Consider the following 25,201-nt stretch of genomic DNA (forward strand, 5'->3'; position numbering starts at 1 on the left):
GGCCATATTTAATATTGGGCCTAAAGAATATATGATGCTCGTTTATTAAAAGCAAAAATATCTGCGAACCGACTAAACAACTTGAAGGAAATGTGGCAATTTGTAAGTCGTTGAAGCAAAACGGCAGGCAAAAGGGAAGATGGCACAGTGAAACGACACGATAGATAAAGAGAGAGGGATTGGGTGGGAGAGGGTGTTGGGTAAGAGAAGACAGATGTCAACATCAAGAAAGAAAATAAAACTGGAACAGTCTTTAGATTTGTAAAAAAGCAAGCAAATAAAAAAATCTCAATCACGCCACGATTTGTGGGGCCCCTCCCCACCTCCTTTTTGTCGCTTCCTGTCGGTCTTCTCATTCTTCTCTCCCTCGTCTTCTTTTTCAAAATTCGTCTCTTCGAAAATTCCAATCCATATATATATATATTTTTTAGTAATTAAATTTCCTTTAGTTTTTTACTAGTACATCCGCTGTAAAATTGTAAGAAAGATAATTTGCCTTATGAATCTTTGAATTGATACTTTGATGGAGGGTTTCTTCATTCTATAAAATAAGAACTTAGTGGCTTTTATGACTCGTAAGGTATATCATTTTACCTAAAAAGCTCACATGGTTACAGGATTTTTTTTGGCTCATGATTTTTTGTATATCTATTTTTAATAAGATGTTTTAATACAAATGAGATATTGTATGAATAAGATGTTGACCTTCATCTTTATCACTTTAACCAAAATCATATATAATTTTGGATATGTGTGATGTAATAACCCTTTATTGCATTTATAAAGCCAAATATATTGCTAACATGGAATAAATGTTAAGTATAAATAGATTTTGTTTGGTAACATCATGAAATGTCATAATCATATAAGCAAACGAATAATAGAATGACAAACTTCTATTTAAAAAACTAGATTTCACTGCAAAATTGTATGACGACAAAGTAAAGGTATTAACTTCACAGCGTTTTAAAAGACCTAAAAAAAGGTTTAGTTTTAAAAATTGTGTAAATTTAAAAAGTACTTACAAAACCGTATAAACAATCTTTTGCTTTTCGTATTTTCAGTATTTAACTAATCTCATCAGTTTCATAAAATCTAGATCGGGACCAGTATAATATACATATATTGATACAGTAAATAAAGTTTAAAGTCGAGCTAAATTTAGGTGTCAAAGCCACTAAATCACATGTACGCAAGACATGTGGTGTATATACATATAGGTATGGTATTGGGATTTTAAAAATTGAGCTAGGCGATTTGATGGACCATATGGCCAACAAATAGTATCCAATCACAAAATGGGAGGCCAGGAAATAGCATACAACTCATAGTTCCACTCACACTAATATGCATTATATGAACACATAAGAGTTTTATATTCAGTAATAAATATATTATTTAAACAAAAGGACATAATTCCTTACACACGATTTTTTCTCTTATAAAAGTATAATTTATTACGAGGGACCAGAAAGAGCTAGCGGTCACGAGACATCATCACTAGTCAAAATCAACAAACCCAACTTTTTCTTTTTACTACTTTTATTCTTTTTATAACCGAAATTTTCTTAAAAGTTCAGTCCATAGTTTTCTCCCGAATTGGGCGGATGATGCTATGAAATTACAAATCATAATATAGTCTCTAAATCAAACAATTTACTTCATACCGATCATCTAAATTAAAGGCACAATAAATGCGATATGTGTCAACTCATTTCGCCATTTTATCACTTTTTTAGCAAACAATCAAGAATTACTATTCTAGACTTTTACATTTGAGTTATTTAGTCAGATATTTATATTTTCAACATTCAATATATCATATTCAAATTAAAGTCCAGCAGAATGACATTTATTTTACTCGATAACATTTTAGTTATATATGTATATATCTAGATTTTCTATTTATAATGCATGAGAAAAAACGTTTACATATATATTCTCTTAGATAATAATAAGTTAAAAGTTGGGTGCTTCTCTTCTCCGTCTTCTTCGCTGGCTCTTTTTTCATCACCCATAAAGTGAAAGGCAACGCATAGAAGAGCCATCACTCAAAAACAAAGAAAAGGCAAAAGAAAAAAAAAGTCTCCAAAAACATTCTTCTCTTTGGCCTTTACTCAAAACCCACACATATCTCTCTCTCTCTCTGGCTTTCTCTTTGTCGGAAGTCATGGACGCTACGAAGTGGACACAGGTGCTTAAAAGATCTTCCTTTGCTTCTTGTCTTTTGTTTCTTCTTAATTCTCCTTAACTACTTCTTCCTTTTTCTCTCTTCTCTTTCCCTTCCTCTTTCTCTCTTCCATGATCCATGAAAATTTCATACTTAATTATATTCATATTTATGTGTGTGCATATGTTGTTATATATATACAGATGAATACCGCGGTGATGATGTGTTTGTGGTCAAAGATATTATATAGAGATATTTCAAGAGTTCTTACACATATTTCAATGAAAATTTGCATGGGAAAATTATCTTTTTTGTAGGTTTCGAGGTTGGGAAGAAAAGATTAGGGATATATTATAGCTCGCAACACTTTTTTCTCAGCCTTTTAATCTGACTACTCGTTAATTATATATTGAAAAACTAATAGAGATTAGATAATTAAAAGTTATGATTTGTTATTTACCATTTGTTCTTTGTGTTCATATCTTTTCGTTTTTATTAACTCCTATATAGTTCTATCAGATAACAAGGAAAATATAATGTGCATGTTTCATTTTTCTCCGTTTGGTAGTGCTTAAATTTGAGAAGCACGATGCCTATTAAACACTAATTAGCTCCCTCTTTGGGGGTTCTCTAATTAATTCTTTCAATTTCAATGCTTAGGGCTTTCAAGAAATGATGAACGTAAAACCAATGGAGCAAATCATGATTCCTAATAACAACACACATCAATCAAACACCACGTCCAATGCAAGGCCAAACACCATTCTCACATCTAACGGCGTCTCAGCCGCAGGAGCCACCGTCTCTGGCGTAAGCAACAACAACAATACGGCGGTTGTAGTGGAGAGGAAAACAAGACCACAAGAGAAACTAAATTGTCCAAGATGTAACTCAACCAACACAAAGTTTTGTTACTACAACAACTATAGTCTCACACAACCAAGATACTTCTGCAAAGGTTGTCGAAGGTATTGGACCGAAGGTGGATCTCTTAGGAATGTTCCTGTCGGAGGAAGCTCGAGAAAGAACAAGAGGTCATCTTCTTCTTCTTCTTCATCAAACATCCTTCAGACAACACCATCTTCACTTGGTTTGACCACACCACTTCCAGATCTAAACCCACCAATTCTCTTCTCAAACCAAATCCCTAATAAATCAAAAGGGTCATCACAAGATCTTAACTTGTTGTCTTTCCCAGTCATGCAAGATCAACATCATCACCACCATCATGTTCACATGTCTCAGTTTCTTCAGATGCCTAAGATGGAAGGAAATGGCAACATGACTCATCAGCAGCCTTCATCATCATCTTCTCTCTATGGTTCTTCGTCGTCTCCTGTTTCAGCGCTTGAGCTTTTAAGAACAGGAGTTAATGTTTCTTCCAGATCAGGGATCAACTCATTTATGCCTTCTGGTCCAATGATGGATTCATCAAACAATGTGCTATACACTTCTTCAGGGTTTCCAACAATGGTCGATTACAAGCCAAGTAATCTCTCTTTCTCTACTGATCATCAAGGGCTTGGACACAGCAACAACAATAGGTCTGAAGATGGTCATCACCAAGGTAGGGTTTTGTTTCCATTCGGGGATCAAATGAAGGAGCTTTCATCAAGCATAACACAAGAAGTTGATCATGATGATAATCAACAACAGAAGAGCCATGGTAATAATAATAATTCAAGCCCTAATAATGGATACTGGAGTGGGATGTTCAGTACTACAGGAGGAGGATCTTCATGGTGAAGCAAAATGATCGAAAGAGATGATGAAATGAGCTTTCTAACTCTCTTTCATGATATTTTGCCTCACATAGTCACATGGGGTACTTTAGTTAAAGTTGTCAGAACTTGGCTAACACAACATAGTCTTTTTATTCTCCTTATTGTTTGGGTTTTTGTTTTGTTTAAACCAATATTAATTTTTTAAATGTTTTGTTATTGGGTTGATGGTAATTCGGGTTGGTTTTTCACTTTGGTTTGTTGATTAATTAGTATATGTGTATAACGGAGTTATGTATGGGTAGAAGAATATGTGAATACGGATTTTGAGTGTTACGTGATATGTATTCATCGTTTCTTCTATCTGTATATATATAAGTGTTCTCATAGTCATAGATTCATATCTATATTTCTCGATCTTTAGAAGTTTCTGTAATATAATATTTTCAAAAGGACTCATTTTAGTTTAATAAAAATTCATTCATCAGAATCCAAGTTTGATGAAGAACTTGTGGTACCTTGAATGATGTTGCATCCATGATTAACGAACGTGAACCTATTAAACAATAATGATCAAACGGTGGTAATTTTTCACTGCTTGTTTTCTCTTTCTTTTTTCCAATCAATTTGGACAAAATCGATTCAAAAACAAACTCTATAAAACTTTCCCCTCTCTTCTTTCCAAATCGAAGAGAAAAGAGATTCAGAGTTGATATCAAAGACAACAGAATTTCATAACAGCAAACGAGATATATAGAAGTCGGCCTTGTTATATTTCTTGTAAAATTTCAGGAGATTTTGTTAATTTAGCTTGTGATTACTAGAAATGTGTCTTTTTAAGTATCGATATCTCCATTAATTTATGCTGTCAAAGGAAACTATTGACATCAGTTTTAAGTTAAGAGTATATCATCCATTAGCAACAAAGGAATGAAACGGCAGCGAATCACCGTTGAGTGTCTGCATGTTCATTGGGCTATGTTTAATACTTTAATCCAACTCATCACGGCCTAGGCCTGTTAGATTCTACTAACTTAAGTTTAAAAAACTTAATAGCACCGTTTTAATTTTAAAACGGAAACTAGAGCTGCCTTGACCTTCATCAAAGTAGTGTATCAACAAAGATTAATTCTTTCTTTTTTGGTAAAAAATATCAACAAAGATCTAGTTGGCCATTTGTAGAATTGACAAAAATAACCTAAATTATCGCTTGCCTAAACTCCTCTTAGTATATTTGAACGAACATCTCACAAATCACAATAAGACAAGAAAATTTACTGTTACGTCAAATCAGTTAGGACTTGGACGGGAGAAAAAGATAAATTAATTCTGTCGTTATTATTGTAAGAGAATCCAATTCATATAAATAACACTAACAAAACCAAAAAAAAAAAAAAAAACCGACAGAAGAAATCAAGAAACCGAAACTTCTGCGAAATTACTTTTAGCATCTCATCTCTTCAACTTCTTTCTCTCCCCTTTGATAATGATAATAATATATAAACAAAATTTAAGAGTTGGAATACGTCGGTCACGGCCCATTCGAAGTTTCCAGGAAACCACCTAATAATCAGATGCTTCCGTACACTCCAAAACGCATCATCTTGAGATGAATCGCAGCCGTTCGTTACTTCAACGCGATGGGTTAAGGAGAAAGCTTTCAGACCACACGATAAGGTTCGAACGTGACAACCACATCGATGCAGATACGCCACCCAACACTTATATATCTCCATCGGACAAATCAATCAAAACAGTTCACAAAAATCACTTCTCTCTATCTCTCTCCTTCCTTCATCATCTTTTTTCCACTAATGGAACCACCAAGCAAGAAATCAATTGTACTTGAAACTAGTAGTAATACGAAGATGGAGACCAAATACGAAGATATGTTGCCGATTATGGCGGAGAAGATGGACGTTGAAGAGTTTGTATCAGAGTTGTGCAAAGGTTTCAGTTTGCTTGCGGATCCAGAGAGAGATCTGATCACAGCTGAGAGCCTAAGGAGAAACTCAGGGATACTTGGGATTCAAGGAATGAGCAAGGAAGATGCGGAAGGAATGGTTAGAGAAGGAGACCTTGATGGAGATGGAGCACTTAACCAAACCGAATTCTGCGTTCTCATGGTTCGGTTAAGCCCCGAGATGATGGAAGATGCAGAAATCTGGCTCGACAAAGCCATCAGCAGCCAACAACTCTGCAATCACAACCACTCTTCTCTGCCTTGATGAACTACCTTTTGCTTGTGTATTCTCTCTCTGTCTTCTAAAACTTATAAATGTTTCTCAATAGAGAAAAATACACCAACCGTATAACTTATGCTCGAGAAATACACAATTCCATGTCTCTTTCAATTTATTTTATGTGAAACAAAATTTATAAAACATAAAAAAAGAAGAAGAAATTTCTGTTATCACATAGATGTAGATACGAGTCTTAAAAAAGGATAATAGAGATTATGAGTCTTTTTAATCAATGTTTGAAAACATACTAGAGCAAAAAAAAAAAAAAAAAAAAAAAAATCTGAACGTTGGACCTATGCCCCCTCTCGCCATGGGTTACAAACGGTAGTGTGGCCATCTGCGCAGAACAACATCTTCAACCTCTTGCTCTTCCATAAGGAGACCGGCTGTTACAAAACAAAAACAAAAAAACAAAAAATCAGATAATTAGTGTTATAAAGAAATTTAGGATATTAATAATGGATAACCCAAGAGAGTAAGAAGCCAAGTGTATGTGTTGTTACCTCCTGTATCTGTCATAGCCTGGGCTTCTAGCTCTGCCATAGTCTGGACTGCGACGCCCATAATCGGGGCTCCTACGCCTTTCATAAGGAGCTGGACCCTTGTACCTGTCATATTCAGGACTACGAGGACGACCATAGTCAGGACTGGGACGCCTCCGGTACACTGGACTAGGAGATCTCCTTCTTGGGCTAGCAGCATATCTGTCTTCTCTTTCATCATCATCCCTCAAAGCATACTCAATAGAAACAACCCGGTCCATTATTTTGCTGCCAAAGACATGTCAGGGCTTATCAGAGTTGGCCAATCACTATCTCTGTTAGATGAAACAAAATTACTAGCTAGAGACGTGTGTGTGTGTTGCTACCTGTTTTGTGTACAGTCAAGGGCCTTGGTTGCATCTTCTTGGGTTGCAAACTGAACAAATGCAAAGTTGCGCCTTATGCGGACATTGAGAACTTTACCATACGGCTCAAAGTGTCTCTCAATATCACGCTCTTTTGTGCGAATAGGGTCAAAGTTGATGACAAAGAGTGTCTTCGTCGGCCTCTGATTCGAGGCTGACCTTCCATCACGAGGCTTCCCACGTTCACCCTGAAAGTCGCAATAAACTTAGTTCTCTCTGCACAATAAAACCCCGAGCATATGAGTCATTAGAAGAACAAGAAAGAGATACCTTGGCCCATTCAACTGATAGCTTGCGTTTCTCGTAGCCAAAAGGGGTATTGTCGATCCCACGGATTGCATCTTCAGCATCACGCTCGTCCTCAAAATACACAAAAGCATAACCTGCACGAACATATAAAAAACAAGATAAGAAAACGCAGGACATAAATTGATAATCTGTTTCGGTCCACAAAACTTGCAATGCAGGAGTTAGTCAGCAAGAAGACACCTTTTCACCTAGAGAAAATGAAAACAAATAAGTATACAACACCTGCATCAATGTGAAGGCTGGTGTACATAAAGATGTAGAGGCGTTCCATGAGGTAGTAGAAAAATAAAGATGTGTAGTAGTAGTAGCCTATCAAAAGGTAGTAAAATCCGATTTTTTTTTTCAATTCTGAATGATTGCTAAGGCCAGCTTCACCATTCTGACAAGTAGGAGTTCAGATATGGAAGCCATGAAGAAGAAACAAGGCAATGGGATGATGGATTCAATTGACTTCCAAAGTTTCTCTAGACTCAGCGAAGATTGTAGGCACAACATGATAAAGGTAGGCATGAAAACGTAGGGAATATATTTGCAGGAAGAAGTTGGCAACTCCTTTGGAGAATGCTCCTGCGACCAAACAAACACTTAAATACAAGAATTCCTCTCTTCAACAAAGTCCCTAATTTAACGCTAAGCGTCCCTTTTGTATTTCCCTCCACACCTAACACTAAACCCATGCTTCAGCAGAAACAGCATTAATACAACTGCAAAAATCATGCTTGAAAGTAGCACAAATTCTCAAAATCCAGAATCCTAAATCGGAGAAATCATCGATTATCCTCTAAACGCAACCATTCAAAGAGTATAATCGCAGAAAAATGTAACACGTTTACCAGACTTCATGTCGACTCGCTCCACTCTCCCGTACTTGCCGAACAATCGTTCAAGATCCGATTGGCGAGTATCATACTCAAAATTCCCGACGAACACCGGCCTCATACTTGCAGAAGAAATCGATTTCCTGACGATGCAACAACAGATGTCGTGAACACCAAACAAAAACGGCAAAATCAGAACGTATATAATCGCCGAGGTATCATATATTTTCGAATTTTCGTCTTCTGCGGAAAAGATTTATATTCACCTTGAAGAGTCTCTGAGGAAGCAAGGAGACAGAAAAACCCTAGATGACGACGCTCGACGAAGAAGACGAGGCTCGGTTTAATAACACAGCTTTATAATGAACCAAAAGCGTGTTATTGACGCTCTCCCCATGACCGTTCGATCTAACTCACCTCTCCCTTTGGCCCCTTCGATCATCAAGAACATATTTGGAATTTCAGTCAACTGTTTAATTGGGCTTTTCTACAACCGGCCCAAAATGTTGTTCTTATAACTATAAGAATCTCAGTTTCTTTTCCAAATGAATGTGGATGGGATTTTCTTTTCTTTTTTGTATTTTTTTTTACCATGTTGGATTTTCTTCTCTTGATAGCTAAACCAAAAAGCATAACAATTTTGTCTTGTAAACTTCTGTACATTAAATGGGCCTTTACGCAATTTACCAAGTTATTCTGGATTCGTTGAAGAGCCATTAGGAGTTTCACACTTGAGTTTTGCTTGTCATGAAAGTTATTAGTTATTTAGTTAGCCCGACTTGAAATCTCTTAATTGAAATTTATATCCACCCATTATAACTGGAAGATCTCAATAATTACTGATCGTTCTCTATACATACCACGATAAAGGAATAAGAAAATGGAGTAATTATCTATATGATCTTCAACATTCGATTGGCCAGGTCAATGTCCATCTTCATGCTGTTTCTATCTTTGTTGGTTGACGTACAACTATTTTTAATTATTAGACTATTTTATAAGTAACATTTTATCTCATAACATCTCCTTCAATCGGTTGACGTAAAACCAAACATCTCTTAAAAAAAAAAGTTATAAGAAGTTTGTAATAACTTTTCATGTTTTATCACAGATTTATATATAATAGGATTTTATAAAATGCAAAATAGATATAGATTTGTGATGCTATACTTTGGATGATATAGGTGTTTCTGATGCCCAATAAGCACAACCTACACATAATACACCATTGTAAAATATATTTTTTTTTCTTAAAGGAAAGAATTATAGTGGCTCAGAGAAAATGATCAATAGATTTGACATTTGAAATTTATGGATATGAAAAGAAAAGCTGAACTGAAGATGCTTAGCACAGAGATACTTTATCAGTATTCGATGTTTTGTTTATGAAGTTTCCCTTTCCATGTGTTTTAATAATCCTTGGATAAAAGCTAGTTGCTCTGAAATAATATCAACCGTTCGTATAAAAAGCATACAAAGCTCGTTACATATAATATACTTAGTCGTCAAATCGAAATAAAGAAAAAGAGAGAGAAGAATTTGGGAATAATTTTGTGTCTCAACAAATTAGTGGAGAAATACTACGTACTCTCCGTAGTGTTAAAGGGCATTCTTTCAATCTTTTCAAAAACCAACCAAAAAGAAGTTGAAAAAAAAAAACAATTGATATTTATGATATAAATTGAAAATTAACTCAATCAAAAAAATGATAATTTGGGTTTCTGCCCATGATCTGATTCCGGTTACCAAAAGAAAAAAAATATGATTGTCCATTCATGTTTTGTTGGTCAAGCAAATTTCAAAAATAGATATGGACTAGAAATATCACATATTAATGCATCGTCTTTCTGCAAGCAAGTAGTTTGAGGTACTGTACTGTAAAGATTTTGTTCTGCCAATTTAGTCGTCTTTCGTGTATGTCACTAGATGCCGATCTAAATTAATATATTAACGGTGAAAAATAATTTATATAGGAAAAGCTTGAAATTGACTCTTAACGATTGATACGAGTCGTAAAATGTGGTTTTTGCAAGCTGGAAATCGTATTGCATGTGGATCTGATACCTTTCTTCTCCATTTACTTGTTCTTTCATGTTTCTCGTGCTTCCTTTTTCTTCAACTCACTTGTATGTGTATATATATAAGTTTTGATAACATATCTGAATCGTTCCATTGTGTTTTGACACGAATAAATATCTTACATTTCAAATTAAAAAAATTGTAATGTCTAATGTTCGTCCATGGTTCCGTCTCTCAAGCATCGCTAGGCCTACATCACAAGGCTCAAGCGACCCACCTCCTCCACCTCAACCCCGACCAACACCTCGCCGTCAGGTCACAGTCCGACCACCGGTAAAACAACCGTCACCTCCACGTCAGCAACAACCTCCTTCGCCTCCACGTCAGCAACAACCTCCTTCCCCTCCACGTCAGCAACAACCTCCTTCCCCTCCACGTCACCAAACACCTCCACCTCCTCAAGAGCGGTCCCCATATCATTCACCGCCAAGCCGCCACATGTCGCCACCGACCCCACCAAAGGCTGCGTCGCCGTCTCCACCACCGCCACAGCCGCCTAGGTCGTCATACATGCCGCCACCATCTCCCAAGGAGGTTCAAGAAGCCTTACCACCTCGAAAACCAACTTCACCACCGAGTCCAGCTCATTCGACTAGGTCAATGAAATCCGAATCATCAGAGAGTCCTCGAAAAGCTGCATCACCGAGAGTACTCTCTCCTTACTCTCTCCCACCTTCTCAGTTACATTCTGAGCGCGAAACCACTCAGAAAATCATTCTCACAGCCGAGAAAACAAGCCAACTCTATGAACCAAATCATCATGAAAATCAAAACTATAACCATAACCATAACCAGAACCAGAACCATAATCATCAAGGCAACAACACCAAGAAGACTCATCATCAGCAGTCGTCATTTTCCGATTCCGAAAACATAATGGGCACACGAGTCATCACCATTGCAGGTGAGAACAAAGGTGCTGTAATGGAGATCCTACGATCACCTTCAAACAACAAAACTGGAGGAACAGGACCACATTCCTCCAGGGTTTTAAACGGCGCCGGAGAGAAAGGACGGCGACTTCAAAGCAGCAGCAGTAGCAGCAGTGACGAAGGAGAAGGAAAGAAGAAAACGACGAAGAACCGTAACAATACTAGCAATAATAGTAATCTCCCGATGAAAGCTTTTATGAACAGTAACGTTCAGATGATAAACAACTCTATTGTTTACAACTCGACGGCGACTCATCACGATCCCGGCGTTCATCTTAAAATCTCCCGGAAACCTGGCTCCGGCAATGGTTTCCACGTCACGGATTACGGTGATAATGGCGGCGGATACACCAACTGAGATATACAAAGCTCTCTCTGATCTTCGACCGGGATGAATCCTCCCGGTTTTTTTAAATTAAAAAAAAAAAAAAAAAAAAAACACTAAGGTTTTGGGGTTTAAACTGCAATAAATTCAATTTGATTAAAATAAACTAAAAAAGAATAAAGGGAAAAAATGAGTGGGGTTAGTGGTTTCTGATTCTTCTTTAAGTTTTTGGAAACCCTCTCACTCATATGGAGGCTTTGATTTCGTTTTTTGAAACGTTTTTTTTTTTTTAACTTGTAACGCTCTTTCGTTTCTCTATGTCTCTCTCTGATGTGATGAATGAGATGTCGATTATTACTTTATTTATCAGATAGGTCCTTAATTACATTGCGATGTGAAGTCCTGCTCCTCCGTATGGCGGATTGCTATCACAGCTAAGATGTAAGATGTCTAATTCCGATTCATATCTACTGTATATGCCTCTATTCATATGTTAAGCCATTCATATGGCATTCACATATCAACACAATGACTTCTGCACAAATGTCTAATGTCTTATTAGTCGTGTGTCTGTTACGGGTCATGACGCAGCTTATGCAGTCATGTATGCAGTCATGATTCATTAAGTCCACATACCCCCTTGGCCCCTTTGTTTACATAAATATCCTGCTAAATATCTGCCCAAATTCATATACAGTACTTTACTACTTTATCTACTCAATAATATTTGTTTCAATAATATCCGGGGAATTTCTGTTTTTTGCTGGCTTTGTGTACCAAAAACGTATACCAACTTTGTACTATTATACAATGGAAAAGTCCAGTGAAAAAAAAGAACTATTACTGAGTAACAAAGAAAAGAAAAAAATGCATTCTTATAACATCTCATCTCAATGTCCTATTGTATGCTTCTACATTGTAAAGTTATCATTAGCTGCTTTCAGAGACAAGAAGTCTAACAAACTGAGGTATAATGAAACAGTCAAAACTCTCTCTATTTCATACTATATCTTAATAAAAGACTATATATTATCTTTAGGAATTTATATAATTTGATAGTTTGAAATTTTGGTTTTATATTTACTCCATTTTAATTTGTAGAATTTTTAATTTTCGACATGATCAAATATATCACTACCTAACAATAACATAATACAGGAATATTTGGTATACTACAATACTTTCGAAAAGTTAAGTAATAGAGCTAAAGTGGCCAAATTATTAGAGAAAAGATTACAAAAGTCTATGAACAAGAAGCAAGTGACAAAGAGGAAGGAGAGCCCCGTCAAGTGTGTGTGGGGTATTGTGTTATCTTTAAAAGCTTTGGGTACTTTCCATGTGCATGCATGGCCTTCCTATTCCATTATGTTTTTTTTGAGGATTTAATAGGTATCCAACGACCTCATGACTACCTAATAATAGTACTGATGATACTATAGCTTCATTATCAAACCATCAAACATCGAAAATTTTGGGAGAAGCTGGCACGGACTATAAAACCGTAAGTTTATTTTAATTGTGTATCAAAATCCATCACAAATGGTAGCGGACTGGCGAAAAAGTTAATAAAGACTAAATGTAACTTGGAATTGTTATCATAATAAGTTTGTCAATAATTTCAAATGGTATAGCAAGTGTTATTTTTGTCAAGAGAAACAACATATTGTTTCCAATTTAGAAAATAACTTTAGTTTACGTTAAACTTTTTGAAATTCGGTGATCATCATTCCTAAATTTAGGCCGCTAATGTTTGAATATATTATTGTTGATCGTGAAGGAACGACCCGCGACATTTATGTTACTGTGACAACAGTAACTGGATTGCTTCGACTAGATTTGGACCTTCTTGTTACGAATCATTGAAGTAAGATATCAGAATTGTGTCGAATTCAAAATTGACTGAAACCAAAGCAGCAAAGCTATCGCTTTTGTACAACGAATTGTTCATTCAGTGTCAAATCAGACGATAAAGCATTGAAAGCAACAGAAGTCTACCAACACGATTACAAGAAATGAACCACGGAAAGGCCAAGGAGGCAAAACTGAAAGACGATTATATTATTGGGTCAAACTTTAGTGTTATATAAGTAATCGGGTCAAAAAGTAATTACTTAATAATTGAGACCAGATAAGCACAACATTTCTGACATGTGGCACCTACTGATTGGCCTTGTCTCCCAAAGGTCAGACCTATCTAACCCACTGTCCGTCTGTTGACACGTGTCAGGAGCTAAAACATCCCCCTTTTGATTTATTTAGTGTCCAATAAATTTCTCATTTCACACTATTCTTTTGCTTCAGACCCTTCACTCTTTCAAGAAGAAATATAAAACCATGACGGTACGTAATATTTTGCAGTTATTCTATGAATATTTTCGCTCTATATTTTTTTTTATCCCCGGAGTTATGTAAAATCTTCTTGTTTTCTGGATTTTTTCCCGAAGATCTTTAACTGGGTGCATAAAAAGCTGCACCACAATGTCATCAAAGGTTAGCTTTTTATTTTGTTTTTTATTAATCAGCATTTTGTTTATTTGTTTATTAGAACTATTGTGTGTTTAATTAAATATTAGTTTCACTTTTCTATTGTATAGTATCATATAAGATCATGTGGTTCTCTGTTTATTATTTAGTTTTTATATGAAACATATGTTACAAAAAGCATAATCTTGTGTCCAAGCTATATTTAGATACTTGTATATTTTTAAATAGACGGTGCGACGAAAAGCGAGAAGAAGAAGAGAAGTGAAGGAATAAGTGAGATAGAGAAGAATACAAAAGCTATATTTGATCAGGTTGGGTTAGTGGATGCTCTTGATAACTGGTTCGATGGAGTTCTCACCATCGGCACATTCGGTTTCGACAATTTGAAGTTTCAAGCAGAAGACGAAAGAGATGATGATGATGATGATGATGACTGTGAAAGTGTGGGTCTCGACTATGTCGTCATCGATGGTAGCATCATCAAGAACGTCAACCAAGAGTCGGATCCTCTTATCTCCAATGAAAATAAGTTTTATGATCATCATGAGGATTTAGGGGTACGTACGTAAATGACAAACATTCTATATTGACAACATCTTTCCTTTCAGATGAATTCACAATTTCAGACACTTTAACGCAGCTGTCAAAAGGTTTTGGCGTTTACATTTGCATTTTGCAACCAACAAAATCTACTTGTTTTATAGATATTTTTGATATATACTAACTCAAATGCAAAAGTCTAGTTAAAACCATATTCTAAAGATCAATTATCCTATCCTCAGTTATACGTACAATTATATGTCCTTATAGATTGATTTACTTGAGATCTATCGTATAATCTATATATATAGGCATTGGAGGCTAATCACTTTGACTCGGTCAAAACCGTTGAAAAGGCGGTGGTCGTGTCCACAGTGGAGTCCGAGATGGCGCCGGAGAAGAAGAGGACAACACTAGCCGAGCTTTTCATGGAGGACCTAGACGAAGTCGATGATATGTGGCATGGCAAGAAGACACCGAAGAACCCTAATCTTGATGTTGATGGTCAGGAAGTTAAATATTATAAACAAAACGGGTGGAAGCTAACTAGTAGGTTCTCGTTTGCTAAGAAGAAGATGGTCACGTCAAAGTCCAAAGATAAAGAAGGTGACTCGCGTCCAATCAAGAAAGTGCATCAGGTGATTAGTTTTATTTTGATTCCATAACATTGATGATAGTATATGAACATGTTACATGTGCGTGAGTGCCTCTATTACTCAAATCATATGAAGTCACATCAAGATCTAGATGATGTTGCATGTCTGTCTGTTTGTTTTTTATTATTTTTTTTTATTATTATTTCGGCGCATGTCTGTTATTGTTAGTATCACTATTGTTGCGCATGCTTATGTATGAGAGTAAATATCTATTGTTGTTGTACATCATTTATATATATTATTGTAGATGATAAAGAGGATGTTAAAGAAGAAGATCCATCCAGATATCGATGCTACTAAGGGTTTTAAAAAGGACGTTCCATACAAGCCAACCCCAAACTGTGAAGCTCTCGATTCACTTTATCTTCTTAACATTCAAGGTTCGTCCTTTTCAAAACTATATATAATTACATAAGTGCTCCATTGAGTTATCATTTTGCTCATCTGCTTTGTTGATCAGATTGCGTGGCCTAAGAACGACGTCGGACAAGAGCTATTATTGGATGTATGCTTTTCATATTATATGCGATTTCAGTTTTTTTTTTTGTTATTTGGGATGTGTTAAGATGTATTGTTTTCTTACTACAAACAATATTTACGGAGTTGTTACTATTTGTTCCTGTTTTATGCATACTTTCATTTTATTATTATGTGATGTCACCTATTTGTTCCCGTTTTATGCATACTTTCAGTTTGTTTTTTTTTTTCTTCATTTTAATAGTTTTTTGAGAAAGACTTCTGTATTAGTTTACATGTCGGAACTTTTCTTTCTAAAAGATGAAAACAACTCACCCAACAAATATATGTATTGGTACGTGAGATTTTTGCGTTATTGGGCCTGATGAGAAAAGTGATTATCCTAGAGGTCGCTGACCGCTTTAAACAAACCAAAAACAAAATTATGCTTGGCTTCCTTTAATTTTATTTATTTAAGAGAAAAAGAAAACGTGAAGAACTTCACCAACCTGAGGTCGCTGACCGCTTTGAGGGGTCTCAGCTACCATTAAATTACAAACATCATATTCTTCACGTTTCGGTATGGTAGGTACCGTCATTTTTTTTTTACTACCTGTAATTTAACGGGACAAGTATAAATTGCTTCGTTCCTCGTCCGTCTTCAAAAGCTGAGAAATCAACTATTAACAATTCCCGAACCAATAAATGTAACAAGACTGTGTAATTGTTGACCGAAAAAGAAACACTTGACTATAATTTTATTAGAATAAAAGAAATAAAAATATTCAAGAGTTTCACCTGGCATCTTACAATATAAACAGAACGCGTGTGGTCTCGAGAAGTTGCGCTCTGTTTTAGATAGGTTCGTAAACGTTGAAACTCTTCCCTTCGCGGTCTTGATTTCTTGTTTTTGTTTCAATCTAATGTATCTGAAATCCAATGAAACTTTCTGTTGCAGGTAAATTTCTCTGCAAGAGCAGTAATCAATGGCGAATCTAATTTCGTTTCATGAAGTGGCTAAACATAAGTGCAAGAACGATTGTTGGATTCTTATCCATGGAAAGGTCTCTCTTTCTTTTTTCTTTCTTTAATTCACATAAACAAAATTAAAAGTGCTCTGTTTTTCCTTTTTTTTTTAGTTTTCTGTTCTGTCACTAAGACCAGTGATTCCACAGGTCTATGACATCAGCACTTTCATGGACGAACATCCGGGCGGTGACAATGTTCTCCTCGCCGTCACCGGTAAGTACAATTACAAGTTGGTTTACTCCGGTTTGATGTTTTTTCCCCCGTTCTATCGATTTAGGCTTAATCCTCCGGTTTGTAATTTATGTGAATTTATGAAAATAAAAAGGCAAGGACGCGTCGATTGATTTCGACGATGTGAATCATAGCAATGAAGCGAAGGAGACAATGAAGAAATATTGTATCGGTGACGTTGACCAGTCAACGGTTCCGGTGACGGCGAAGTATATTCCGCCGTGGGAGAAGGAATCTACGGCGGAAACCACAAAGCAGGAATCCGCAAATAAGATGCTCGTTTACTTGGTTCCTCTCTTGATTCTTGGCGTTGCTTTCGTTCTCAGATTCTACAACAACAACAACAAGCAGACAAATTAATTATAAAAAAAAAAATTTATGATGAAAGATCCATCAATCAATTAAGTTCATAACAGTTTCATAATGTTGTTGTAATATAATCTGGGTTTTGTGTGTTCGTAATAATGGGCTTCTCATGCGAAGATTTGACCCATGAATGGGAGTTCAAACTATTGATTTATTATCTTTGTGTTACTGACTCGTAGCAACATGCCCGTTATGATATATGCCGCCACTAGCATTGCCATGGGTTTTTATGTTGATATCTGCCATTAATTAATACAATCAAGTAATACAAATTTAATTAATTTGGTTATTTTTTGGTCGAATATAATTTCTTATTTAACCAGTAATGAATGGGTTTTCTTATTTAAAACAAAGAATGAGATAGCACGAATACATACTATCTAACTTTCCAAAGGAAGAAGGAATGTGTATAATATATACGAAAATGAACTTCTTCTGAGTTCTCCATATAGTACAATATATTTGTTTATCGAAGATGTGAAAATTACGCCTTCTGTATTTCTATCCAAAACAATAATTTTAACGCCTTCTACATTTCTAGCCAAAACTACTTCTATTATATTGTCGTCGGATGAATTTTTTTGGGCACTTTAGGATACAAAGATATGAAGAATGTTGGTTTAAATTTATCAATTTGATACTTATTCGAATATCAGAATGTACTTTGTATTTATAGTTACTTTGAAATGCTGGTTTACCGTACCGTGCATGAAAACAACAGCACTTTAAGAAAATTCGTTTTCTTTGATTCTGAATTATTGTCATCTAATATGATATGATAAATATGGGCATATTTATAATTTTTATAGTTAACTCTAAAAAATGTGAAACATGTTCAAATGACATTAAAACATAGGAAATAAGATAATAACCGAAGTAAACTACCGTTTAAACATAAAAATTTAAAACACTAGAATATAAATTAATTTTCACTGTATTTACAAGAGTAGAAACAACACACACCTTTCAAGACACACAAACCACAACACAAAAAAAAAAACACCTCACGTATCAGAATGTTAGTTCTAATAAAACAAAAAGCTGGCTTAATACATTGTCACCGTTAATTAAAATCCTTAATTTTCTTATACGCTTTTTAATTACGCCTGCGGCGCACTTTAGCAGAAAGAGGATTGGCCATCTCACAGGAAAGCCTTAGTTTCTCAGATAAGTCGACGCCGTTTCCATCCGACGGTCCCCATTCAAACTCGTGTAACAGCGTCGCGGTCCAGTACGTAACGGTTATCAAACCCAGATTCTTCCCGGGGCAGATTCGACGACCCGACCCGAAAGGCGCCAGCCTCAAGTCCGACCCGAGAACCGAAAACTCCATCTCACCTTCTTTCGCCACGAATCTCTCGGGTTTAAACTCCAAAGGATCAGCCCACACGTGTGGATCATGCGCTATGGCCCACATGTTCACCATTGCTGTGGTCCCCGCGGGAACGAGACGACCATCAACGATCGTGTCCGTTATGGCCAAACGGGCCCATGACAGAAGCGGGCCTGGAGGGTGAAGCCTCAAGACTTCTTTAATCATAGCCGTCAGATAATGAAGTGAAGCCAAATCAGACTCATCAACGGCTCTTGATTTTCCGACTACCAAATCAAGCTCGTTCTGTACCATTGATTGGATATCTGGATGGAGGACCATCCTCGCGAGGATCCATTCGATTAAAACCGCCACTGTGTCTGTTCCTCTGAATATCATCTCCTGTAAAAGAAATAAACCGAATATGCGATATTTTTTAAGTACTTATTTCTTTATATGGAATCTGTTCATAATAGTTTATTTATCCCACCACACGTCACATTTCGTCTGAAGATGTATCATGTTTTATATCAGTATTTCTAAGCATTTTGAGGCTTAAATCATATTTAAGAAGATTAAAATTACCCAGAGAACGGCGATGATGTCCGGGTCGGATAAATTATCCGAACCATGGAGGGAGAGCAAAACGTCGACGAAATCTCTAGGCGAATCACTGGTTTGATTACGATGCTCGGATATAACCCGGGATACAAACCGGTTTACTTTCGGTACGAGTGTCGAACATCTAGACCGGATTCTCTGAGGATCAAATTCCGATAACCAAGGAAGGTGATCGGTCCAATTCAACGTTCCGAGCAAATCATACCCTTCTTCGACCAATTCACGTAGCTCACCATGGTCTTTATCAAGCTCGCACTCTTCTCCAAAAACAGAGCTCATCATGTTGTTAAGCGACGCCGTTTTAAGCAGTTCGCGAACAAAACAGAGTCCGTTGGTACTCTGTTTTTCGAGAAATCGAACCATCTGGCTCGCGATCACTCGCCTCTGCGTCTCGGCTCGTCTGATTTGTTTCGGGCTGAAGAGATGGTTCGAAGCGATCCGGCGAAGAGTTCGCCAGTAAACACCGTGTGGTGCGAAACCAATCGCCCGGTTAAACATCAGAGAGTAAGCTGATTCTTTAACCGGCCGGTCAGCGAAAACCGGGCTATTGAGGATCTCTTTAGCGACTTCGGGGTTGCACGTGACGATCACGCGTGTCTCGCCTAAGCTGAAAGCCATAAGCCGCTTGGCTCCGAGTTTCTCTGCTACATGTGCGATTCGGTGGTGAGCTAGAGTGCTGGACATGAGAGACATGCTTCCCACGAAAGGGAAGCCTCTTGGACCGGGAATAACCGTTCCGGTTTTGTTTGTTAACCGACGGAAGAAAAATTTGCCCCATGCAGGTCCACCGGGATAGGACCAGAAGAAGAGGGAGATAGCGAGCCAGACGCTTGCAACGGCGATGAGTGAGAAAACGAGATTAGTTTGGCTTAGAACGCTGCATTTGGACAAAAGGGCAAAGATTAAGGAGCTTTCGAGTTCCGTAGCCATGGCGGATCAAAGGAAAGTAAGTGAAGAGAGAGAGAGATAGGGAGAGATAAACAAAAGGAGAGTGTCTTTTGGTCTGTGGGGCTTAAAGATCAACAGATGGCTTTGGTATTTATATAGATGATCAGACCCCTTTTTTCTTCTTCATTTTCAATATAATGGATACGTTTATTATTTATTTGTTATTATGATCTATGTCAAATAGGATTTTTGCCTTTTTTTATTAATTATATTATATTCTGTGTAGTTGTGTTTCTTTATTGTCGCTCTCTGTGTTAAGAATGTGTTCATTGTTCGACATTTATAATTTAAATTTCTTAAGCAAAATAGACTGTTCTCACTCAAGCCAATATGTGGCTAAATTTTCGATTGAGTACAAGTTTATTTTAAATCCGATGCTTCACTTATACACGGTCGAAAACTATATACTTTTAATTTTCCTTGTTTACTGAAAATGCCTACCCATAAGCAAAGTTAGATAGAATACTTTACTAAAGTAAAATTTTGAATACTAATAAAAAAAGATCTAGAAATGCAATATATTTGTAAGAGGGTACGTGGAATACGTCTATGGAACAAAATATATGTAATTTTCCGTTAGTTAGCTAGATAATTAGAGTTGCCGACCCTGATTCCACGAGAATCGATCGACGTTGATGGTGAATCTCTTTTGGATGAATATCTTATAATTGAAAATTTGAAAGTGCTTGTAGGATTTTATTCCATTTTTTAAAAAAAAAAAAAAAAAAAAAGCAAGACCGTTCAGCCACAAGATAAAGATGATTGCAGTGTCTTGTTCACCGATCTATTTGATAAACAAACATCAAACTAAAGGTGTTTAAAACAAAAAAGCAAGACCACTTTGAATGTAATCGTTTAGTTGATTTTACATGGATTCCAAAATGTGACGAATATTTGTAATTTTGATAGTGCAGATATAGCCATTAGTAAAATAAGTTTTTTTAAGAAAACAATAACAAATGAATTGGCAACAGGTGGCATTAATCGCAAATAAAAGAAAATATGAATTATCTTAATTAGTAGAATAAAGTAAAAAATGTAATAAATAGGTGTAATGTGATGGTTACCATCAATTAACTTATTACAAACGCTAACTTAATTATCATCGTGACCGTTAAATCAAACGTAAATCATGGAGTCTGCTCGTAATCCAGTTGACTTGACTTATCGATCACTTATCTTTCTGTTCATTTTTATATCAGTTATACAATTTTTGTTCTGTTTCATATGAATTATTTATTTCACCATTTAACTTATATAGTTATATTCGTTTATAGTATATATATATATAATTGTCAAAAGGTTAAGAACAACTAAAATATTGATTACAGAGTTCATAACGGTACCGTTACTAGTAAGAAAATGAGATTTAACGGCTCAGCGCCGTCATACGTTCGCGCGTGAGTTTTACTTCTCCAATCCCTTGGGATCTTATATATACTCCTTAGCGTGACGTCATATTTTGTGGAGCCAGTCTTAATTACCTGTCAGTAAAAATCTAAAAGTAAAGTCAACTACTGAACTAGAACAACTGAAAGCTGACGACAAAAAAAAAAAAGAACAACTGAAAGCTATAAATAATTACTTTGTCCGAATAGTAGAAAAATGCATCTACTGTCTAGGTTTTTGTTAAAAACTTACGTTTTATCATCTCAAACTATATTAAAATATACAACTCGATTTAATTGTAACAATACAAAAAAGTGACTGTGTGTGGATTTTTTTTTTGTGATGTCTAGAACGGTTGGATTATCCAAACTGAATGTATCGAATTTATATAAATAACATTTTGTGGGTGGGCTCGAACACTCTTTGCTAGAATATCCGTTTTCAAATTCTTGGCACGTTGAATTTACATAAAAAAGTGACTGTGTGTGGGTTTCATTATTTTAATATTTGACGAATTCTTGATTAATCAGTCGTGATGCAGGAGTTACACAACGTATAACGGCTTGACACTTTCTAACTCCGAATTCGTTTATTAATCACAAACGTGGGAGCGATTAAGAAGTTCTCCATTAGGGGTCGTCCACATGTGCATTTCGTTATTTTTCTCTAATAAATTAAGATAAACTTGTCACTCTTTAACCAAATAAGAACTAAAATCAAGTCGTTATAATTAACCGTGGTTTGAAAATGTTAAAAGAGTTGATAATCAATTGTAAACAAAAAATAGCTGTCCTTGTGTACTTAGTACTACTTATCCAGGAGACAAATTTAATTGATACATTAGTTTACTAACCTCCCTTTATGTGCTAGATGACGCTTTGACAGCTATACGATTTAGTCGCTAAGAGTAGTTACTATTTCATATTATATTTTTTATATAAATATTTACCACCATACATTTGAAAATTTTATTACAAAATTTAGTCCGTGATGTCATATATATAAATTACTAACCATTATTGATTAAAGGTCGTCACATCACAACATACATCTCATTACTTTAAGAGATCCAGTTATATATATATATATATAATATTATTATTATGGGATATATTGTAAATAAAGCTCAAATATTAGTTGAACTTTCAAAAATAGTCCTGCCTTTTTTTTTTTGATTTTCAACGACTAATCCTGTCTTAGCCACATGACTAGGATATTCTTATATCTATATAAAGATTCCACACGAAATATTTCCGTGATAAAAGATTCGTGGTATTTCTATCGTATATACACAACATATACTTGTAAACAAATAACCTCATGGAACTGAACATAAACATGTTCGTAACAACAGCTGTCTTTAATAATTCTAAAAGAGTATATGAAGTTTGAATATTTGACCTATTCAGGTGAGGACCTGAGCTAGAGATTGACCGTTCACGCCATGAAAACATATATTCTCATCATCAGACACCAATCTATTTGCGTGGATCTTTGTCGTTGGCTATGGTGCGGTCTTGTGTACCCAAGTGACGGCATCTTCTGTTCACAGCCGTTGATTTTATTTCCAGATTCGACCGATCGCGTTTCCGTTATGTCACGTGTAAGGTTCAAGCGACAAAAGCGCTTGATCGTGCTAAGTTTCTGAGTGTAGTATAATTGACAATATGCACACTTGGTGTGAGTGGAATACTAATTTACAAAATGACCATAATACCCATCTCCTAAACATAGACAAACACAAAGGCAAAGGCTCAATAGTCATTTAAGGCTAATCAGACAACCCACATGATTCGATTAAACACAAACTATATGGTCCCAAATATCGGTTGCTAAGTGCTTGTCAATGGCTTATATCAACGGTTAGATCATCGCTCATGTCTCAAATGAGAAGTGCCTGGCCGTTGATCTATCATCAACTTATTAGCAAATAGCAATATACAGCTTTATCTTTTATTTTTAGAGAACCAACAAAAAACTTCACAAAACTATGTATGTTTGTATATAAGTGTGTGCATGCGTCTTGTTTTGTCATGCTTATTTATGTTAATGTTTTGTTTTGTTACGGTTTTGGTCAGTGAAGATCAGTCCAAATACGAGTCTTGGGTCAATAAATAGTTCGATAAGGATTGCAACTTCCTCCAGCTAAGAGCTATTTATTCACAATTTGGTAACCATGATAAATTTTAGATGATGCATATAATTGAAGAAAGTATTCACTAGCCAAATATTATATGAAACGAGACTGACTGAATTTTACGCGTTCTCATTTACAAACGAACTACTCAGAATTTACACACTTATTTATTTTCTTACAACAGTTTTTGATATTTAAGTATATACTTAACTTTTATGGATTTGTTATCGGCTCAGTTCTATCTAGATAAAAACTGTAATATCATATATGTTATATAATTTGTTTGTCGTTTTAAAGGAAAACTGAACTATCCAATTTTTTTTTTTTATAAAAAAATTCAATTGTATATATGTCTAAATTCAATTGTAACAGTTTAAAACTGTTACTTTTGATTTTGTTTTTGGTATGAACTAAAAATGCAATGAACAAAAGAAATTAAACTACACCATCTAAAGTCTATATGATTGAGTCTTTAGAGAAAAATACTAGTGAAAAAAGTTGTGAGGGATGGGGACATTAATTACGTTAGCTTATTCACATCTATTAAGCCTTGACTACAATTATATTGTAAAGACTTTAGAAACTCTCAATAATTTTTTTTTCTCAGATCACATTTAACCTTTCAGACAATAGTAGAAACATGCGAATGCCAATTCTAGCGATTCCAAATAATGAGTTACAGTACAACGCTAGTTTACGTATCATAGATTTAATATCGAAACTAAAAAGTTTACATATGAACAAATGATCCGGAGTCCTGGAGATAATAGAAGACTTACAAATAAAATAAGAAAGCAAGTTACGTTAAATTGAGGAAAAGTATTAAAATGTGGAGTTATTTAATATATATACAAAATGAAGAAGACAAATAAACAATTAGGGTCATTCATCAATCGTTTTGTTGGGTATTGATACGTCAATTTCTTGGAGGGGGCTGTCTCTATATACAGGTATAGCCTTGCAGCTTAATGTGTGATCGTTTCCCTTTGCGATAGGGCAAACTATTATGTCGTTAATGTGTTTAATTTCAAAATTGACCACAAGACAATAATTTATCTCGAATTTATTAGTACCATACACATATTCTATAGCCAAAAGTAATTATAGGCGGTAGTACTTTATATGACCAATAGTACCAACTATAGTTAAGCATTGATGGAAAATTTTACGTGGCCGATATTTCAAAAGTCAACCTTATTTGACATAATTATTAATCTAGCAATTGATGTTCCAAACTGTTATCAGTCGAATTGGATTGGCATAACATGAGAAACTGATCAAATGTTATGTCTAAAGCAAATTTGGATGTATTCCTTAGTCTTTTGGTCATCAATAGATAGTTATAAATCTCTGTTTATGCAATTATGCATGATAGGCTGGTTAATAAATATGATATCGTACCCTAGTTGACCGTCGTAGCTAGGTACACACAGAATCCTTGTACCTTTATACAGATTAATGCAAATGGACTCGCAACAGTGTCCGGAGAATCAATTTAGATATATCGAATAACTAAAAGCTGTAAAGA

The 25,201-nt window shown here is 35.5% G+C and overlaps 7 protein-coding genes across 8 annotated transcripts; 5 read left to right on the forward strand and 2 right to left on the reverse strand.

Annotated features, from left to right (window-relative positions):
- The first annotated feature begins 2,068 nt into the window (after positions 1-2,068).
- LOC18015534 (dof zinc finger protein DOF2.5) lies at positions 2,069-4,269 on the forward strand. The gene is made up of 2 exons (XM_006397789.2): positions 2,069-2,194; positions 2,831-4,269. Exons 1-2 carry the CDS (start codon positions 2,171-2,173, stop codon positions 3,914-3,916), a joined length of 1,110 nt encoding a protein of 369 aa, XP_006397852.1. The 5' UTR covers positions 2,069-2,170; the 3' UTR covers positions 3,917-4,269.
- Positions 4,270-5,429: 1,160 nt separating this feature from the next.
- LOC18015756 (calcium-binding protein KIC) lies at positions 5,430-6,305 on the forward strand. Its single transcript, XM_006397791.2, has one exon. The coding sequence runs from the start codon at positions 5,592-5,594 to the stop codon at positions 6,117-6,119; it is 528 nt and encodes a 175-aa protein (XP_006397854.2). The 5' UTR covers positions 5,430-5,591; the 3' UTR covers positions 6,120-6,305.
- On the reverse strand, positions 6,227-8,506 carry LOC18015758 (serine/arginine-rich splicing factor RS31A). Of its 2 annotated transcripts, XM_024154982.1 has the most exons (7): positions 8,435-8,474; positions 8,184-8,311; positions 7,573-7,917; positions 7,312-7,424; positions 7,003-7,229; positions 6,638-6,904; positions 6,227-6,520 (listed from the first exon to the last, which is right to left on the reverse strand). In XM_024154982.1, the coding sequence occupies exons 3-7, from the start codon at positions 7,619-7,621 to the stop codon at positions 6,490-6,492; spliced, it is 687 nt and encodes a 228-aa protein (XP_024010750.1). In that variant the 5' UTR covers positions 7,622-7,917; positions 8,184-8,311; positions 8,435-8,474; the 3' UTR covers positions 6,227-6,489. The 2 variants fall into 2 exon arrangements, with proteins under 2 accessions (XP_024010750.1, XP_024010749.1); XM_024154981.1 differs by lacking the exon at positions 7,573-7,917 and having other exon boundaries at positions 8,435-8,506.
- A 1,844-nt stretch (positions 8,507-10,350) lies between these two features.
- On the forward strand, positions 10,351-12,032 carry LOC18015757 (arp2/3 complex-activating protein rickA). The gene has a single exon (XM_006397792.2). The coding sequence runs from the start codon at positions 10,392-10,394 to the stop codon at positions 11,535-11,537; it is 1,146 nt and encodes a 381-aa protein (XP_006397855.1). The 5' UTR covers positions 10,351-10,391; the 3' UTR covers positions 11,538-12,032.
- A 1,759-nt stretch (positions 12,033-13,791) lies between these two features.
- On the forward strand, positions 13,792-15,858 carry LOC18015759. The gene is made up of 6 exons (XM_006397793.2): positions 13,792-13,844; positions 13,949-13,994; positions 14,217-14,545; positions 14,840-15,166; positions 15,432-15,564; positions 15,645-15,858. Exons 1-6 carry the CDS (start codon positions 13,839-13,841, stop codon positions 15,656-15,658), a joined length of 855 nt encoding a protein of 284 aa, XP_006397856.1. The 5' UTR covers positions 13,792-13,838; the 3' UTR covers positions 15,659-15,858.
- Positions 15,859-16,305: 447 nt separating this feature from the next.
- On the forward strand, positions 16,306-17,440 carry LOC18015760 (cytochrome B5). Its single transcript, XM_006397794.2, has 4 exons — positions 16,306-16,502; positions 16,599-16,704; positions 16,816-16,882; positions 16,995-17,440. The coding sequence occupies exons 2-4, from the start codon at positions 16,627-16,629 to the stop codon at positions 17,258-17,260; spliced, it is 411 nt and encodes a 136-aa protein (XP_006397857.1). The 5' UTR covers positions 16,306-16,502; positions 16,599-16,626; the 3' UTR covers positions 17,261-17,440.
- A 762-nt stretch (positions 17,441-18,202) lies between these two features.
- On the reverse strand, positions 18,203-20,129 carry LOC18015761 (cytochrome P450 78A6). Its single transcript, XM_006397795.2, has 2 exons — positions 19,164-20,129; positions 18,203-18,980 (listed from the first exon to the last, which is right to left on the reverse strand). Exons 1-2 carry the CDS (start codon positions 20,127-20,129, stop codon positions 18,363-18,365), a joined length of 1,584 nt encoding a protein of 527 aa, XP_006397858.1. The 3' UTR covers positions 18,203-18,362.
- Positions 20,130-25,201: the final 5,072 nt, after the last annotated feature.

This window comes from Eutrema salsugineum, unplaced genomic scaffold, assembly GCF_000478725.1.
Source record: "Eutrema salsugineum unplaced genomic scaffold, Eutsalg1_0 scaffold_22, whole genome shotgun sequence".
Classification (NCBI taxonomy): domain Eukaryota; kingdom Viridiplantae; phylum Streptophyta; class Magnoliopsida; order Brassicales; family Brassicaceae; genus Eutrema; species Eutrema salsugineum.